The following is a 19660-nucleotide window of genomic DNA, read 5'->3' on the forward strand; positions in this document are numbered from 1 at the left end:
ATCATAGGCGCTGTCGTGGCAGCGCCTATGATGGACATCTCACTGGTCCAAGGCTGGGATCGCGGACAGGACCGCGTGGCGACCAATAGACTTGGGAGTTAGGCGCCACCGCCCACGCGACCAGACTTTGTGCGCACTGCTCGGATTGATCCCCGCTCACGCGCAGTGCGGCGCTGTACTCTCTCGGGTGACTCGGGGCTAATAATTGTTTTATAAATGGCCGACACTCTGGGCTTTTCAGGGACTCCCTCGGTTTTTCTCCATCACTTAGATAATGTGATTCCAACGCTGATGGAGAGGGGCAGGGGAGGCTCAAACAAGGATGCTGTGCAGGGGACTGACATCATCCTTATCAATTGATGTAATCGGTCGTTAGGATGCAGGCAGCTAGAAAGTTGTAATGGTGCACAATGAAAACCTGTGGCTTTGTGTAACTAAAAGACTGCCTTCATCCACACGCTGGCTTATATACAATTTTTAGACATTTTTCCTAGGCACCCCTGAAGAAACCTTAAGGCACCCTGGTTAAAAAAAAAAAAAAAAGCTGCTATAGAGGGATATGCTTTGTTCGCATTTCATGTCTGAGGTTTACAATCACTTTAATTAGCAAAAAAGTACGCCACTTGGCACATAAGGGATTAATATGCTCACTGACTCACCAAGGTATGGTGTGGTATGGAAGCCTAGATAATCATTTAAAGAGGTTACAGCTGTATTGTACAGAATGTCATACAGTAGGCGACACTAATATACCAAGCAGTTTAGCATGCAAAAAGTTTATTAAACTGATTAAAAAGGTAGATGTGAAACACAAATTGTGGAGATAAAATACCTACCGAGGATGAAAAATACAAGATGCACATACAACATGAAAATAAAAACAATCTGGATTGTTTAATGTAGAGAAAAAGAATTGCTATATCAATCCAATAGGGACTCCTCGCCTGGGATATTAGATGATTAATAGGTTACACAAGCTTCTGATATAAGCTTGTGTTGGATATAGACATCCCATACTGTAGCTGGGATATGACTCTAGCACTAGTGTAAAGCCACTTACTGCTTCATCTTCCATATGCTCTCTAATCCGTTGATGCTGCTATGAGGTCCGCGTTGCTTGTGGCTCCAGGCTGCGGAATAATGTTGTGAAAGATTCCTTAGTCCTTCGCAACGAGCTGAAGCTGAGGTAATCTTGGTCATCTAAAAGCCTTCCGGCTGTTTTCACCCCATCCCGAGACGTATACCGGCAGCATGAGGACACTTAAGCCTCGTACACACGCTTTCGGACGACCAAACGTCTGTTTTTTATGGCATGCTAGTCTCATGTCGAAAGTGAAGAGGTTTTTGTAGGACAGAATACAAGTCAGAAGTGATGTAATGTGTTGAATAATTATTCACAGTTTATTTAGCGCCAACAGTTTACGCAGTGCTTTACACTGTAGATGGGGGACAGCACAGTTCAATACAGGAGGGCCCTGCTTGTAGAGCTTACATTCTAAAGGGAGGGGGTGGTGGTACAAAAGGTAATAGTTGCGGGGGAATGATTTGATGGGGTTGTTAGGTGGGTGTGGGATAGGCTTCCCTGTATAAGTGAGTTTTGTATGTATTCTTTCCTTTCTGTGCATGCGTAGTCTTGCTCTTAGGATTTTTTTTTTTTTCATACGAAAACTGTACTAATGAGACGAAAATCAGGCGTTGAGTTCACATCTGACAAAAAGTTTATAGTCTGCACATCCAACTTTTGTCTGACCAAAAAGTGAAATCAGTTGTCAAAAGCACCATACTAACGATCTGAAAATCGGCAGACTGCTCATCATACAAATTTTTCCATCGGATTTTCGTATCGTGTGTATGGGCCTTTAGGCTTCACATCTGTGATGACATCACTCTGTTGACGCGTTTCATCCACCAATCAGTGAACTTCTTCAGAACAGGGAGGGATTATTCAAAAATCCCTTAAAGGGTTACTCAGCCCTCGTGTTTTTTTAATAAACATGTCATACTTGCCTCCACTGTGCAGTTTGTTTTGCACAGAGTGGCCCCAATCCTCTTCTGGGTTCCCTTATCGGCGCTGGTAGCTCCTTCTCGCATCGAGTGCTCACGTCGGAGAAGCGCTTTCCTTCGGTGGACACCCGTGCGGGCACGCTCTCGAGTTCTGCTTTTTCGTGCATTGACACAGAAAGCAGGACTCGGCTCCGCCCCCCATATCATTGGATTTGATTTACAGCAGCGGGAGCCAATGGCTGCGCTGCTATCAATCTATCCAATCAGGACACGAGACTAGAGCTGGTGTGCTCATTCCCAGAGAGAAGAAAACCAGGTTCAGGTAAGTAAAACGGGGGCACTGGGGGGGGGGGCTGCAGCACTACAGAAAGGTTTTCACCTTCATGCATAGAATGCATGAAGGTGAAAAACCATGAGGGTTTACAACCCCTTTTTGACAACTGTCAGCTTCAGCAGAGAATTCTCTGCATAGAAAGAATTGGAAAAATGCTTTAAGATCGCAAGGGGGAAAAAAAATTTGCTATTAATGAATCTTAATTAATCGTACAGCTCTATTTTTTCTTACAACATTCAATCATGTATATTACTTTACTCGTAGGGGAATTCATAAATCTTGATGTCGTATGTTTGCAAATGGTCCAAATCAGTGAATGCTCAAGTTTTTTTCAACATCAGGACAAACCTGGCAATGGCCACAAGGATACATTTCAGTTAATCTGGGTAAGTCAGTTTCCAGGTGTGTCCTTTTTGTACTCAGAATGCACTAGAAGATCATTCAAGTTAGGTGCTCTGCAGGCCACCATAGAGGGTCTAGGACCAACTATTCGGGAAATGGAAGGAAGGATTGGCTGTGAGAATATTCCAATGTTTTTGCAGGATAGATTTAAGGTTGCCCCTTTGTTGTTCCTTTCATTGATGTTTAACTCCCTCAGGAATTCTCTAAGTTTGATTTCAGTTTCACTCCATAGTATGAAAGGAACCTCAAACTAACCTTTAACTTTGATTTAAAGATCACATTTCTGGACTGAACGTTTCCATAGTGGAAAACCATCTATCAACGAGAATGTTTAGAAAAGAAATGGGGGCTAATACTCTGCTACCTGCAGATAGCCACCATCTAAAATCTCTGAAAAACAGTATTGCAGTAGGTCAGTTTCTTCGAATTAGAAGAAACTGTACTGATACAGTTAAATTTAAAAGAAAGATCTATAGACACTGACCGTGGAACACTATTGGGAAGTGGAAATCGAAAGGCACTAGAAAAATCATGGAGACCCCCTTAGATTCATTACTAAATATAGACGACAATGGGGGAACCCTGAATCCATCCTGCAAAAACATTGGAATATTCTCACAGCCAATCCTTCCATTTTCCAAATACTGGCCTCTAGACCCTCTATGGTGGCCTGCAGAGCACCTAACCTGAATGATCTTCTAGTGCATTCCGAGTACAAAAAGGACCTGGAAACTGGCTTACTGACTTACCCAGATTAACTGGAATGTATCCTGGTGGCCATTGCCAGGTTTATTCTTATGTTGAAAACACTTGAGTATTCACTGACTCGGACCATTTAAAACCGTTCAACATCAAAAAATATATATTAATTGCTCTACGAGCAAAGTAATATACATGATGGAATGTGCACTTTTAGGCTTCTGCACATACTCTCCAGCAGTCAGCTCATACCTCTGTACAGGCTGTTAGCGTGTAAGCTGAAGGGAGTGGGAATGGACTACGATTGTACTAATCAGCATGCTTGTAGCCCATTCAAACTGCAAGTCTATCTGCCGCAGATTATTATTTTTTTCTATTCATGGAGTCCCATACAGCCGTCCTGTTTTCAAAATGTGACAGTGGGTGTATAGAGAGGATCCTGTGCCCGCTGTCATGGGGAGGTTGCCGAACACGCTACATCCTAAATACAGGTGTAACATGTTCAGAAAGGTGAATCTATCCTTTAAATAGGTGGTCAATTTTAAATGCATGTCAAAAGCACTTTATAACCTCCCTTTTATATCAGCATATTTATGTGCAATGCTCATGAAATGGAAAATAGACTTCATGTAGTGTAACAGATTTAATATAAAATAAGGTTAGAACAGCAGGGAACATTCACATGACATATTTGATTATCACAAGAGGGGTTGATTTACTAAAACTGGAGAGTGCAAAATCTGGTGCAGCTGTGCATGGTAGCCGATCAGCTTCTAAAGCTTGGCCATACATGGGTCGAATTATGAAAAAAAAAAAAATTCATTTGAAAATTGTATCTAAGAATTTACGTCTAGTGGGCTGCAGCAATGGGCGAATCAAAAGATGGGAGAACTGTGCGAGAAATATTGAAAAAGAAATGAGCCAGAGCTGCGAGCTGGAGAAAAAAAAAAAAAAAGATTCCTGGCCCTGAATTTTTTTTTCTGTAGCAACATAAGGTGAAATTGAAGGCTTGATTGGGTGAAAACAATGGTGATACCATCAGATTACAAAACACATGAAATTTCTAATTTTCAAAAGAAAATTCATTTGGAATTCGACCCATGTATGGCCTACATAACTTAAGCTTGTTCAATTAACTGCTTGCCGAACATATACGGCAGCAAGGTGGCTCTCCTGTGCCGGATCACGTACCTAGTACATGATCCGTCACTTCCAGGTCTATGGCATGCGCTGGCGGTGGCACGCTTCCACGGTGATTAGACACAGCGGGAGCTGATGGGAGGGTACCACAGCCTCGCTGTCAGCTGGTACCCGCTGATGTCTTGGTACACTGACAGAATGGCGGTCTGCCTATGTAAACAAGGCAGATCACTGTTCTGTCACTACAGAAAACATGGATCCTGTGTCTTTGCTAAGTAGAGGCACGATCTATGCCTTCCCTGTGCAGGCACACAGTTAACCTTTTAATCACCTCTGATGTTAAACCCTTCCCTACCATAGTTAGTAAGGTTGAATAAAGACACCAGTCCATCCAGTTCAACCTGAGTGAGTGTCTACAATTATCCCTATCCCTGTACACTGCATCTCATTAAGATGCTCATCTATTATACTATTCTTTATTTAAGGTACCCATATAGCACCGTCAAATTACACATACATCATACACCCGCATTGGTCCCTACCCTCAAGGAGCCCACAATCCGAAGTCCCCAACTCACATTCATATACTAGGGCCAATTTTGGACAGAAGCCAATTAACCTACCAGCATGTCTTTGGAGTGTCATTAGTACTGTGACTGTGCGTATTTTTTAAATTTTAGCACCGATTACTGTATTGGTGTCACTGGTCCGCAAAAAGTGTCAGTGTCCCGGCTGTCTACCGCTTTAAGTTGCTCGTTACTAGTAAAAAAATAAAAATATCCCATAGTTTGTAGACGCTATAACTTTTGCACAAACCAATCAATATACGCTTATTGGGATTTTTATTTTTTTACCAAAAATATGTAGCAGAATACATATTGGCCTAAATTGATGAAGAAATTTGATTTTTTTTTTTTTACTGAATATGTTTTATAGCAGAAAGTAAAAAACTTTTTTTTTCAGAAGTGTCTTTTTTTTTTGTTTATAGTGCAAAAAGTAAAAAACGCAGAGGTGATCAAATACCACCAAAAGAAAACTCTAGTTGTGTGTGTGTGGGGGGGGGGGGGCATTTTTATTTAGGTACAGTGTCGCACAACCGCACAATTGTCAGTTAAAATAATGCAGTGCCATATCGCAAAAAATGGCCTGGTCATGGGTGGGTGGTAAACCTTCCAGAGCTGAAGAGATTAACCTTTGGCAAAAATAATCTGGAAGCTGATTGGTTTCTATGCAGAGCTGCACCAGATTTTGCACCCTCCAATTTTAGTAAATTCACCCCAATGTGTCTCGCTTAGTAATGACTGTGTACCAATGTGTCTCCAAGCTATATCCAAATCGCTTCAACATCAGTATAGGTTGTAGGAGTAGGGTGAAGATTGGGGTATTGTTCTTTGGTCAAGCTCAGGTTTATTTCAGTATAAGTTAGCGAGATTGCCCATCATAGATATTGCTGAAAGTAAAAAAGAGTGTAAGGAAGCATGAACACAGGAGCTGTGTAAGGTTTGCATAGAAGCACACAGCAGGGGAGATTTAGTAAAAGCGGAGTGCAAAATCTGGTGCCGCTCTGCACAGCAACCAATCAGCTTCTAGCTTCAGCTTGTTCAATTTAGCTTGGACAATAAAACCTGGAAGCTGATTGGTTACTATACACTGCACCAGTTTTAGTAACTCACCCCCATGATGTCTCAGGGCTCCCACCTGCTTACCCTTTTTGAAGTGACCATGTGCTCACGTCAAACCTAAGAAGAAGTCAGTGAAACTTTTATATCTGAGCAATTTTTTTACCTGTTTATTGCTTAGAAATCCATGAGTAATTCATTCGATTGTTTTTTTATACACATTATAATAACCTATGCTCTGCCTATCCTTACCTTTTGTCTCACTGCCTTACCCCTTCATTTTCCCATATGGGTGGGGGGGACACCTATCTATCCCTCATGTGGCCTGGCAATTGATTACTCAGGCACACAGTACTGCACTATGGGAAGAAGTGGAGATAGGCTCATATGCTCCCCATACTTTAAAGTACCAACTATTTCTCTTCACATTTGCAGTTAACATGCTGTAAGCAGCATTGGGGCTAGCATAGCATATAAAGTCAAATTCCAGCCTTAATATTACTTTTTAAAGTTTGTTTGGACCAAGCTGGCCCAAATGTAACTATTTCTATTGCCGCTGTGTGTGTTTCAATATACTGTAGGTAGCATTAGTAAGTTGTACTGTGTTCCGGCCTCAGTGCAGACAACTTCCTGTCTGCTGCTGGGTTTAAAGACAGTAGGGCTCAGCACTTCTACGCCATTCAGAAGAAGCCTTCTGTTTTTACCAGTTAAAGTGGAAGTAAAGTTAAAGTCTTACTAAACCCAGGAACCGGCATTCACTATATCTGGTGTCCCAAAGTACACTACAATCATTTTAGTAAATATAAACTGCTAAATACCTTTTCTCATCAGCAGTATATAGCAGTCTTGTGACTTCTATCAGTGTCTGATTAAAGCTTGTAGGAGGAGTTTTCATTCTCTGACTGTCCTATGAGGCTGCAGGACCCCTGACCCTCTGTTTGGACAGCGCTGATTAGCCCTGTGCTGATCACAAGCATTCTCCCCAAAAAAGAGAAAAAACTCTAGCAATACACACCAAACTGAGCATGTGCAGCTTGTCCTCAAGGCTCTGTTCTATCAGGAGATGGATTGGGGACTGTGGAAGAAGACGAGGATCAGAGAAGGCAGGATCAAAATGCCTTTTTAAACAATGAGGATTAACCCTTTAGGTTCCACAGTGAGTATAACAAGCACGCTTTATTGCATATACAGACTGATTTTTACTGTTGTGGGTTTAGTAACACTTTAATAAAAGAAAAAATGGCTGACAAGCAGGGTGTCCTATTGGTCTCTTCTGCCATAAATACATCCTCCTGCCTGTCAGCCATCATGTTCACAGCTTAGCGAACGTTTACCGCCCCGATCCATGCCGCCGCGATGGGACTCTCGTGCGCATGTGCAGGAATGACGTAATTGCGGCCTTTTAAACAGCCGAAGGCACAGGACCTGGTAGGGAGATCAGGCGAAGATGGAAGCAACGGGGGGCCCGCAGGATCGAGCCCACCGCAGCGCTGGAGGGCACCATTTGACAGGCAAGTCTGCCATAATGTACCAATATGCTGTGCATAGTAGCACATTATGGCATAACCCACCTGGTGGGGCCCTAAAAAGCAAACTTTATAGGGGACTTTGTGATGACGTCACTATTTCTACCTTAGCCAATCAAAAGAAACCTTGTATTCATTGATAGAAATACAAGACTTCTTCTGAGGGTCAGGGAAACACGCCGCCTGACTTTTCTTCAATATCTGCAGCAGGCAGAAAATCGACCGTTCAATCAATATATAATGGAAAATATTTTGGTCCAACTTGACCCACACAAACGATTTAAAGTGATATTAAAGCTGGAATTCTACTTTAAGCAAACCTATTGCTTTGCCTTGTATTGGTAAAAAATCAGGTTCATTATAATTGAGCCGCGTAAACAAGTGTAAAAGTCTATGATGAATGGAGGTTACTGCAGAGTACATCATGTGCACTATTCAGTCCACACATCGGCAGACCAAATATGAATACAACTGTATTTCTGGTCCACCATTGATTGGGCGTGAACTAACATGTGGTGTGACCTCTGTTTATCATGGAGATGATGCCCGAGAGTCAACAGAGCTTAGTATTCAGATGAGCTCTGTTAGCCTCCATTAACACTAGTGACGCTGCATAATCATGCATTTTTTGCATGCTTTTTTTGATGCGTTTTCATGCTCGTGTTTTTTTTTTATTGTAGGAGGAAGGGACATTTAAGTTGTTAAGCACAAAACCCTGCCAAAAATAGCCTGTACGTAATGTTTTTCATGCACTCCCATTTATATCTGACAGGTTTATTGTGCTCTAGCAACATGACTTTCAGAGCTCCGACGCTGGACTCAGCCCCTTCAAGTGTAGAGTTGGTGCAGCCACTGTGCCCGCCCCTCAACTCCATCTGCCCAATCACAGAAGCCTTTGTATTGTGTGACCTCATTCAAAAAATACAAAGGCTTCTGTGAATGGGCAACAGAAAGGAGGGGCAGGCATAGCCTTTGCTCTCTCATAGACTTGAGAGCGGAGTTTATCCTCTAGCAGAGCCATAAACCTGTATCAATGTGGCAGGCAGCTATTTGGACTTAAGTCATGGTGTGCCTGCACTTTTTACAAAGTTGCTGAATTTGTGGATTTCAGGTTTTAAGTCTAGGAGGCCAAAAAAGCAGGTCCAGTTCACACCATAGAAACGCAGTCCGGATGCATTCCTGATGCTTTTCTGCATGCACGTTTTTGATGCAGTCCAGTGCATATTTCCCCCTCTTTTTTTCTTAACCTTAAATACGTGTTCCAGTGTGTTTTGGAAGTGTTTTACAGAATTCCAGTGCAGGAAAAATGCAGCATGTTCTACTTTTTTTTTCTGGAACTGCAAACACTAGTGTGAACTATGCCATTGAAAACCCATATAACTTACTTTCCATGCATTTTTGATGCAGAAAAAAAAACGCACTGGACTGCATGTAAACTGGCCCTCAAAGACGCACCTGCACCTTTTCAAAAATCGCACTGCACCATGTTGCATTAATGTGAATGGGCACCAATGTGTGCTCCAGCGTCATACATTGCAGTGCAACAGCTAATGCAGGAAAAATTGCATTAGTGTGAACAGGGCCAAATGGAACCTGAAAATAAGTTACTTTTTAATAAATTGCAGTCTAAAGTACTGGGTGACCGGAGCTGATTTGGCTATTTTCCTATTTATCCGGGAAGAAGACTTTGCTTGTGTTGTTGTAGAGGGTTTTCGCGAGCTCCTCTGGATCTTCTTCTCTGACCGCCGCAATAATCTCCAGGACTTGTCTGCAAAATCATACACAATGTTTTTATTAGAGATCCCTGTCAGCCAAACGCCATGAAAGTTATATATTTGCAGTTTCAAAGTGGCTTTAGAGCATAATATATTACAGAAGGACTCAAGCCTTTGTCTCAGGCCTTTTTGACTAATGTTATAGACTAGGTAAGGACAGCTATGGTTTGCAGTTCCCAATTTTACAGTATACAGTGGATATAAAAAGTCTACACACCCCTGTTAAAATGTCAAGTTTCTGTGATGTAAAAAATGAGACAAAGATGAATCATTTCAGAACTTTTTCCACGTATAAACCGTACAACTCAGTTGCAAAACAAACTGAAATCTTTAGGGGGAAAAGTAAAAATAAAATAATGTGGTTGCATAAGTGTGCACACCCTCTTATAACTGAATTAAGCAATCACATTCAAACTCGTATTACATAGGAGTCAGTACACACCTGCCATCATTTAAAGTGCCCCTGATTAACGCAAAATAAAGTTCAGCTGTTCCAGTAGGTCTTTCCTGACATTTTCTTAGTCACATCCTACAGCAAAAGCCATGGTCCGCAGAGAGCTTCCAAAGCATCAGAAGGATCTCATTGTTAAAAGGTATCAGTCAGGAGAAGGGTACAAAAGAATTTCCAAGGCATTAGATATACCATGGAACACGGTGAAGACAGTCATCATCAAGTAAAGAAAATATGGCACAACAGTGACATTACCAAGAACTGGACGCCCCTCCAAAATTGATGAAAAGACGAGAAGAAAACTGGTCAGGGAGGCTGCCAAGAGGCCTACAGCAACATTAACCACATGCCGACCAGCCACCGCAGTTGTACTGCGGTAGAATGGCACAGCTGGGCGAAACAACGTTATGTAACGTCGCTTCGCCCTGTGGCCACTAGGTGACCTCTGCGAGTGCCCGGCAGTCTCGATCACTTTCGGGCTCCCGCGATCGCTTGGGGCACACAGAGAACTGGGATCTGTGTGTGTAAACACAGTTTCCGGTTCTCTGAGGGGAGAACTAACAGAGTCTGAACAGAGGATCTGTTAGTTTCCCTGCACAGTCCACATCCCCCTTCAGTTAGAACACAAACTAGGACACACATTAACCCCTTCACTGCCAGTGACATTTTTACAGTAATTAATGCATTTTTAATCGCACTGATCGCTGTATTAATGCCAATGGTCCCGAAAATGTGTCAAAATTGTCCGACGTGTCCGCCATAATGTCGCAGTCATGATAAAAATCGCTGATCGCCGCCATTACTAGTAAAAAAAAAAAATGTAATAAACATGCCATAAAATCTATTTTGTAGACGCTATAACTTTTGCGCAAACAAATCAATATACGCTTATTGGGATTTTTTTTACCAAAAATATGTAGAAGAATACGTATTGGCCTAAACTGAGGAAAAAAAAAAGTATTTTTATATATTTTTGGGGGATATATATTATAGCAAAAAGTAAAAAATAATGCGTTTTTTTCAAAATTGCTTTTTTTTTTGTTTATAGCGCACAAAATAAAAACCGCAGAGGTGATCAAATACCACCAAAAGAAAGCTCTATTTGTGGGGAAAAAATTTGGGGAAAAAGATTTGTTTGGGAGCCACGTCGCACGACCGCACAATTGTAAGTTAAAGCAACGCAGTGCCAAATCGCAAAAAGTGCTCTTGTTTTTGGCCAGCCAAATGATCCAGGGCTGACGCGGTTAAAGCAGCTGCAGAAATATCTGGCAAGTACTGGCTGTGTGATGACAACAATCTCCTATATTCTTCATATGTCTTGGCTATGGGGTAGAGTGACAAGACGGAAGCCTTTGCTTACGAAGAAAAACATCCAAGCCCGGCTAAATTTTGCAAAAACACATCTGAAGTCTCCCAAAAGCATATGGGAAAATGTGTTCTGGTCTGATAAAACCAAGGTGGAACTTTTTGACCATAATTCCAAAAGATATGTTTGGCGCAAAAACAACACTGCACATCACCAAAAGAACACCATACCCACCGTGAAGAATGGTGGTGGCAGCATCAAGCTTTGGGGCTGTTTTTCTTCAGCTGGAACAGGGGCCTTAGTCAAGGTAGAGGGCATTATGAACAGTTCCAAATACCAGTCAATATTGGCACAAAACCTTCAGGCTTCTGCTAGAAAGCTGATGAAGAGGAACCTCATCTTTCAGCAAGACAACGACCCAAAGCATACATCCAAATCAACAAAGGAATGGCTTCACCAGAAGAAGATTAATGTTTTGGAATGGCCCAGCCAGAGCTCAGACCTGAATCCCATTGAAAATCTGTGGGGTGATCTGAAGAGGGCTGTGCACAGGAGACGCCCTCACAATCTGACAGATTTGGAGTATTTTTGCAAAGAAGAGTGGCAAATATTGCCAAGTGAAGATGTGCCATGCTGATAGACTCATACCCAAAAAGTCTGAGTGCTGTAATAAAATCAAAAGGTGCTTCAACAAAGTATTAGTTTTAAGGGTGTGCACACTTATGCAACCATATTATTTTCGTTTACTTTTAGTTTGTTTTTCAACTGAGTTGTATAGTTTTTAGGTCACATTAAAGGTGGAAAAAGTTCTGAAAAGATTTAGCTTTGTCTATTTTTTTTTTTATCACAGAAACCTGACATTTTAAGAGGGGTCTGTAGACTTTTTATATCCACTGTATGTTCAGCAAGACCAGTCAAATCCAGGGATTGTTCACACTGTCGAATTTTCTCAGGTGCTTCTAACCCCTACAAAGCACTTTACATACACCAGATAGCTTAATTCACATTCCCCGTCTGAGGCATTGAGCTAGGCAACTAGACTAAACAACAATCAGCGCTAAAGGACAACAGGCACTATCAGTCCATATTAAGAAAGTCAATTGTCAAGGCAAATTCTTCTGATATCATTCCAACGGCAGTTTTTTTTTTTTTCAAATATGCTTAGGCTTTGCTACCATCTTTAGATCAGCAAAATCCTTAGACGCATGGCAAAGAGGATGCACCAGCCTCGTGCATTACCATAAAACCTTGCAAAAAAAAAAAAAGATTCCAATATACTCACAAGAGCAACTTAATTCAATCACAATGAAACCAGTGAACACAATCCAAGGACAATGCTCTAGCGATGCCCATCGGCAGGAGATATGACTTACAGGTTTCAAGGGCAAAGCCCTCTTCAGCAGAGCTACTGCGGAAGAGGGCTCTGTCCTTGAAATGCGTAAGCTATACCTTCTGTTGGTGGGAATCACTGGTTTTATAGGCGTCCCTAAATCCATTTGGGCCACTTTTTTACATGCAGGCTTGAATGGAGGAGAAGATTTGGATGCCGCACACTGGATGTAGTCAAAAAACTTCACTTTATTGAAAAAATGGGATCATCAAAACAACAAGACTGTCATGCAGAAAGTACAGGTAAGCTGACGCGTTTACACTTTTTTACATGGGCTGTCCAATCGGGTCAGCCGGTCAGTTTTTTTTAGTCAGCCCCGATCGGACCCTCCATTCTCTTCTATGAAGCGGCAGATGTTAGTGGACACATGTCCACTGACACCGGCCGCCATTCGATCTGATCTGACAAAAATAGACGGATGGTGGTCCTATTCCCCATTCGTCCGGCGGATCAGTCCGTTTCCATCCAATAGCCCCATATAGAAGAGTGGGACTGTGTCCATGTCCGCTCTGCATATCAGAGCAGACCTGTCATTCACCTGCTCAGTGGGGATCAGCGGAAAGATCCCCCCGCTGAGCAAGCGGATTCCACTCAGCTGAGGCGCCCGTTGGAAAGGGGCCTTACTCTTGCGAGTATATTGGAATCTTTTTTTTTTTTATTCAATACATTTCTTTTATGGTAATGCATAAGGCTGGTGCACCCTCTTTTTTGTTTTAACCATTGAGCTAGGCAGGCCAAATGTTAGTATGTATGTACAGCTCATATTACATAGTTACATAGTAGGTGAGGTTGAAAAAAGACACAACTCCATCCTATGTGTGTGATTATATGTCAGTATTACATTGTATATTGCTGTATGTTGTGGTCATTCAGGTGCTTATCTAATAGTTTTTTGAAATTATCGATGCTCCCCGCTGAGATCACCGCCTGTGGAAGGGAATTCCACATCCTTGCCGCTATTGCAGTAAAGAACCCTCTACGTAGTTTAAGGTTAAAACTCTTTTCTTCTAATTTTAATGAGTGGCCACGAGTCTTGTTAAACTCCCTTTTCCGAAAAAGTTTTATCCCTATTGTGGGGTCACCAGTACAGTATTTGTATATTGAAATCATATCCCCTCTCAAGCGTCTCTTCTCCAGAGAGAATAAGTTCAGTGCTCACAACCTTTCCTCATAACTAAGATCCTCCAGACCCTTTATTAGCTTTGTTGCCCTTCTCTGTACTCGCTCCATTTCCAGTACATCCTTCCTGAGGACTGGTGCCCAGAACTGGACAGCATACTCTAGGTGCGGCCGGACCAGAGTCTGGTAGAGCAGGAGAATTATCATTTCATCCCTGGAGTTGATCCCCTTTTTAATGCATGCCAATATTCTGTTTGCTTTGTTAGCAGCAGCTTGGCATTGCATGCCATTGCTGAGCCTATCATCTACTATGAACCCCCAGGTCCTTTTCCATCCTAGATTCCCCCCAGAGGTTCTCCCCCCAGTGTATAGATTGCATTCATATTTTTGCCACCCAAATGCATTATTTTAAATTTTTTTACATTGAACCTCATTTGCCATGTACCGTATATACTCGAGTATAAGCCGAGATTTTCAGCCCTTTTTTTTAGGCTGAAAGTGCCCCCCTCGGCTTATACTCGAGTCACCGCCGTCTACCTACCTGATCAGAGCGTCAGGCAGACAGACGGCGGCCAGAGTATCATAAAAACATTCGGCGGCCATTCCACTGTTCAAAAGCCACGCCTCCTCCTCATCTGTGATAGGCAGAACACTCAATTTCCCAGCAGTCAGTGTTCAGCCTATCACGGACATCCTCTCATCCTCGTCCGTGGTATGAGGATGAGCGGATGTCCGTGATAGGCTGAACACTGACTGCTGGGAAATTGAGTGTTCTGCCTATCACAGGCGAGGAGGAGGCGTGGCTTTTGAACACTGGAATGGCCACTGAATGTTTTTATAACACGCTGACCGGGCAATGGTGGCTGCAGTTCGGCACACAGAGGATGCAGATTGTCACAGGTAGGCTGCAATGGACACAGGGAGACATGCACAGAACACAGTGAGGCATGCACAGGACACAGGGAGGTATTCAGCTGCAGATGGGCATTGTTGACCCTCTTTTCCACTTACAGTAGCTGCTGCATTTCTCACCCTCGGCTTATACTCGGGTCAATACGTTTTCCCAGTTTTTTGTGGTAAATTAGGGGCCTAGGCTTATATTCGGATCGACCTATACTCGAGTATATATGGTAGCTGCCCACCCCATTAATTTGTTCAGATCTTTTTGCAAGGTTTCCACATCCTGCGGAGAAGTTATTGCCCTGCTTAGCTTAGTATTGTCCGCAAATACAGAGATTGAACTGTTTACCCCATCCTCCAGGTCGTTTATGAACAAATTAATTAGGATTGGTCCCAGCACAGCTGACCACAAATCTGACCACAGCTGACGTCAGATTTAAATAATCAAACACAGTTAAATTCTCTATTGTACCAGAGGCAAAGGGGGAGATTTACTAAAACTGGAGTGTGCAAAATCTGGTGCAGCTCTGGAATCAGCTTCCAGGTTGCCTTGTTAAAGCCTAAAGCGGAGTTTCACCCAAAAATGGAACTTCCGCTTTAAGGAGTCCAAACCCCCATGCCACATTTGCCATTTCCTTTTTTTGGGCGGGGGAAGTGGGTACCAAGTTTTGACAGGTACCCAGCTCCCACTTCCACCCGCACTGCCTAGGTGACTCCTCCTCTCCCCCTCCCTCCCTCCCTGCAATCTTCTGGGACACGTCATAGGTCTCAAGATTGCTCGGGCATTCAGGACAGCGCATGCGCACCCGGCTGTGAAGCTGCAAGCTGTCACAGCGGGGTGCCCACATTAGTGATACTGGCACAGAGGAGAGGCTGGGGAGAGAACCGAGGCTTTGGGCGGCTTCATCGCTAAACCGTGGGACAGGTAAGTGTCTGTTTATTAAAAGTCAGCTGCTATACTTTTTGTAGCTGCTGACTTTTAATAAACTGAAAAACGAGTGGAACTCTGCTTTAACTGAACAAACTGAAGTTAGAAGCTGATTGGCTACCATGCACAGCTGCACCATTCTGAGTGCTCCAGTTTTAGTAAATCTCCCCCAATGTGAACAGCTCCTAGGGCCTCATTCACAGCAGAGAGACAGGCTTCATTTAAAATGGATGGGCTGCCAACCCACAAAAAATGCACTGGTACTCAACCAGTGCAAGGGAGAAAGCATACATATGTGTGTTGTAATCACGATGTTCTGGTGTGATTGAACCCTACCTGAAGACATTTGCTGTATCTGCAGTTTACACTGAAAATGATCTGTTAATGGTCTGTGCACCTCAATCACTTACACAATGTGGCAGGGCTCATTCCTGTCCTTCAAGCAATGGCCGGCCTCCCATTTCTTCTTAGTTGGGAAAGTGGTTTTCACGTACTTGGACCCAGCATGTGTATTCTTTACTCCACACCAGGGGGCGTCTGTTCATAACACAGAAAATGGCAGTCACATCAGTTTTATCACAGACATTATGTATAGAAAAAATTAAATAGCATATATTTGTGGACATTTTTTTGCACAGTTATTTTGTATTTACCGCTTCACCTGGAAGTTGCTGTATGTACAGTATCTCACAAAAGTGAGTACACCCCTCACATTTTTGTAAATATTTTCTTCTATCTTTTCATGTGACAACACTGAAGAAATGACACTTTGCTACAATGTAAAGTAGTGAGTGTACAGCTTGTATAACAGTGTAAATTTGCTGTCCCCTCAAAATAACTCAACACACAGCCATTAATGTCTAAACCGCTGGCAACAAAAGTGAGTACACCCCTAAGTGAAAAATGTCCAAATTGGGCCCAAATATTTTGTGTGGCCACCATTATTTTCCAGCACTGCCTTAACCCTCTTGGGCATGGAGTTCACCAGAGCTTCACAGGTTGCCATTGAAGTCCTCTTCCACTCCTCCAAGACAACATCATGGAGCTGGTGGATGTTAGAGACCTTGCACTCCTCCACCTTCAATTTGTGGATGCCCCACAGATGCTCAATAGGGTTTAGGTCTGGAGACATGCTTGGCCAGTCCATCACTTTTACCCTCAGATTCTTTAGCAAGGCAGTGGTCATCTTGGAGGTGTGTTTGGGGTCGTTATCATGCGGCCCAGTCTCTGAGGGGAGGGGTTCATGCTCTGCTTCAGTATGTCACAGTACATGTTGGCATTCATGAATCCCTCAATGAACTATAGCTCCCCAGTGCCGGCAGCACTCATGCAGCCCCAGACCATGACACTCCCACCACCATGCCTGACTGTAGGCAAGACACACTTGTCTTTGTACTCCTCACCTGGTTGCCGCCACACACGCTTGACACCATCTGAACCAAATAAGTTTATCTTGGTCTCATCAGACCACAGGACATGGTTCCAATAATCCATGTCCTTAGAGTGATAAGTGGTAGGGGGCACTAGAGAACTAGAAACTTCAAATTAGCAATAACAAAAAATAAAAAACTGCTAATCAAAGCATTTAAAGTGCATCGTGCTGAGTGAATAACAATTCATAATAGTAGTGATACATTCATAAATCAATTTTTCAAAGTCTATTAGTAATCTTTTGTGCTGTGAATCTTATCCATAACCCAGTCACCAAGGCAAATTTTGTGAATATAACCTGATGGAGTGTGAGTGAATTGCCTACTCACCAAATGGACATGACCTCTTTAATTAAAAGGAATGATCATACAAAAAAGAAAACTATAAGAGAGAGGTGTTAAAACTACTCGCTGATAATACTTCTTATAAAAAACTTAAAAGTGACCCCACAGCTAAACTAAAAGTTGAACTTGCTGAGTGGGTAAAAAAGGGGACTAAGAATAACATATTGGATAAAAAAAAGAGGGCAAATACCTTATCCCTCATGCCCCTATACCTCCGGTTCTATACATAGTCCCAAAAGTTCACAAATCTAAAGAAAATCCACCAGGATGGCCCATCATTAGTGGGATCGGGTCCTTGTATTCCAGGTTGGGGGAATATCTTGATACATTTCTCCAACCTTTGGTTTTACAGGGTAGGTCCTATTTAAAAGATAGCCGAGAACTTATTAAACTACTTTCTAAACTAGAAACCAATGAAAACACCTATCTGGTGACAGTGGATGTGGAATCCCTGTATACCAATATAAAACAAAAGGATGAGCTTCTGGCGGTAAAATGGGCTTTAAAAAAATCAGTCTCAGTTGAAAAAATGCACAAATCAAGCATATATTGATAGGACTCAAAATGGCTATGGGTAACAACTATTTTTGGTTCAAAGGGGAATACTACAACCAGATCAAAAGGAGTTGCCATGGGGGCCCGCTATGCCCCTAGCATGGCCAACTTGTTACTCAACAAATGGGAACAAGAAAGTATATATGGGGAAAAAAATGGTCAGGCCCTAAATTTTACAAACGCTACATTGATGACATCATACTGCTGTGGGAAGGGCCACAGACCAGTTTAGAATTTTTCATAGGGACCATGAATGCTAACAACTATGGGTTAAAAGTCTCAGCCACATGGAATAAGCAATCTATCAGTTACTTGGACCTAGTACTGACAAACACATCCAACTACATTAGTATTAATACATTCTTCAAAGAGACAGATAGGAATGGCTATGTGCCTATAGGAAGTTGTCACAACCCCAAATGGCTCACAGCTACCCCCAAAGGCCAATACATGAGAATCAGGAGAAATTGTAACAACATAAATGATTCATAGAGAAAGGTTATTCCCCCAGAGCTTTAGATAAATGCCAGAAAAAAGTCTTTAATGCAGCAGATGAGACACATCATGCTTGCTTTCTTTTGATATCGGCAGGGAGGCACTAAAAATAGGTGACTAAGCCATGCATTTACTGCCCTCTAACCACTCCCCCTTATGTTGCAAAGGTAGCAGAGGGGGGTGTACACATGCCATGATGCTTTGTGGCAAATAATCCCCCCCCGTCATGTTTGTCAGCCAGTACCACCTGCCAAATACCAGTCATTCAACTGAACAGGGCCAGGTTTTTAGGGGTTTAAACAGACAGTGATGAAGCAACGTAACAGCTCCTCACTGCCTGCCAAACATCTTCTCAAAAGCGATCCAACGTGGATCGCTCTTTAGAGGGCGGCGTCAGTGTAAACAAGACAAAATGGAGCCAATTACATGGAGCTGTCATAAATTGTATTTATTTATATTGATACTAGTTGTCACATGGACCCTTATGTTCTATTGGTTCATATTGTGTTATTTCGAGTGGTGCAATTTATATCATCTGTACAAAGATAATCCCTTGTTAAACTGATACAATGTTTCTGGTCTAATACAGTCTTGTAAAACTTGGAATGTCTGAATAACAACTTATCAAAAAAAGTCTGTGAGATGCTGCAGTATAAAGCTCACCTGTCTCGATCATCAATCTCTCGCTGGGGATGGTCTTCAGGACCTCCAGGTTCGCCGCTGTTTTCAATGAACTACGAGATGAGAAATGAAAACCTGTAAATATTGTCATCCTCCTGTCCATACAGAATAAGAGCAGCTACCCACCAGTGTCTTCATTTTGCCTCATTTACAATACATGGCAAGAATTATATCTGTGTTGCTATTGCTGTTTTAGTGATTTTTATAGCATCTATATAAGAGTGATGCATTTTGTTACATGTATTGTTTTTAGAAGCTAGGCTTCCACTATTCATATGCCACCCCCCATACATTAGGCCAGGGATATGCAATTAGCGGACCTCCAGCTGTTGCAAAACTACAAGTCCCATCATGCCTCTGGGTGTTATGCTCTTGGCTGTCAATCTTGCTATGCCTCATGGGACTTGTAGTTCTGCAACAGCTGGAGGTCTGCAAACTCCATATCCCTGCACTAGGCTTTGGCTTACATTATCTCTCAGTACCTGGGAGCCCCAACCATCACAGACTGAGTTAAAGAGGAACTGCAGTCTGCTCACATAATTTGTAATAAAAACATCTTTG

At 42.5% G+C, this 19660-nt stretch overlaps 1 protein-coding gene across 1 annotated transcript in view; it reads right to left on the reverse strand.

The window, feature by feature from the left end:
* Positions 1 to 4069: 4069 nt before the first annotated feature.
* The window catches only part of TATDN1 (TatD DNase domain containing 1), a 64770-nt gene continuing 49179 nt past the window's right edge, over positions 4070 to 19660 (reverse strand). The window contains exons 10-12 of the mRNA XM_073632226.1: positions 19082 to 19152; positions 16004 to 16130; positions 4070 to 9492 (exon numbers count right to left, since the gene is read on the reverse strand). Coding sequence (XP_073488327.1) covers positions 9390 to 9492; positions 16004 to 16130; positions 19082 to 19152 — 301 coding nt within the window. The 3' untranslated portion in view covers positions 4070 to 9389. The remainder of the gene's footprint in view (positions 9493 to 16003; positions 16131 to 19081; positions 19153 to 19660) is intronic.

This window comes from Aquarana catesbeiana, linkage group LG05 (assembly GCF_042186555.1).
Source record: "Aquarana catesbeiana isolate 2022-GZ linkage group LG05, ASM4218655v1, whole genome shotgun sequence".
In the NCBI taxonomy this organism is placed as follows: Eukaryota; Metazoa; Chordata; class Amphibia; order Anura; family Ranidae; genus Aquarana; species Aquarana catesbeiana.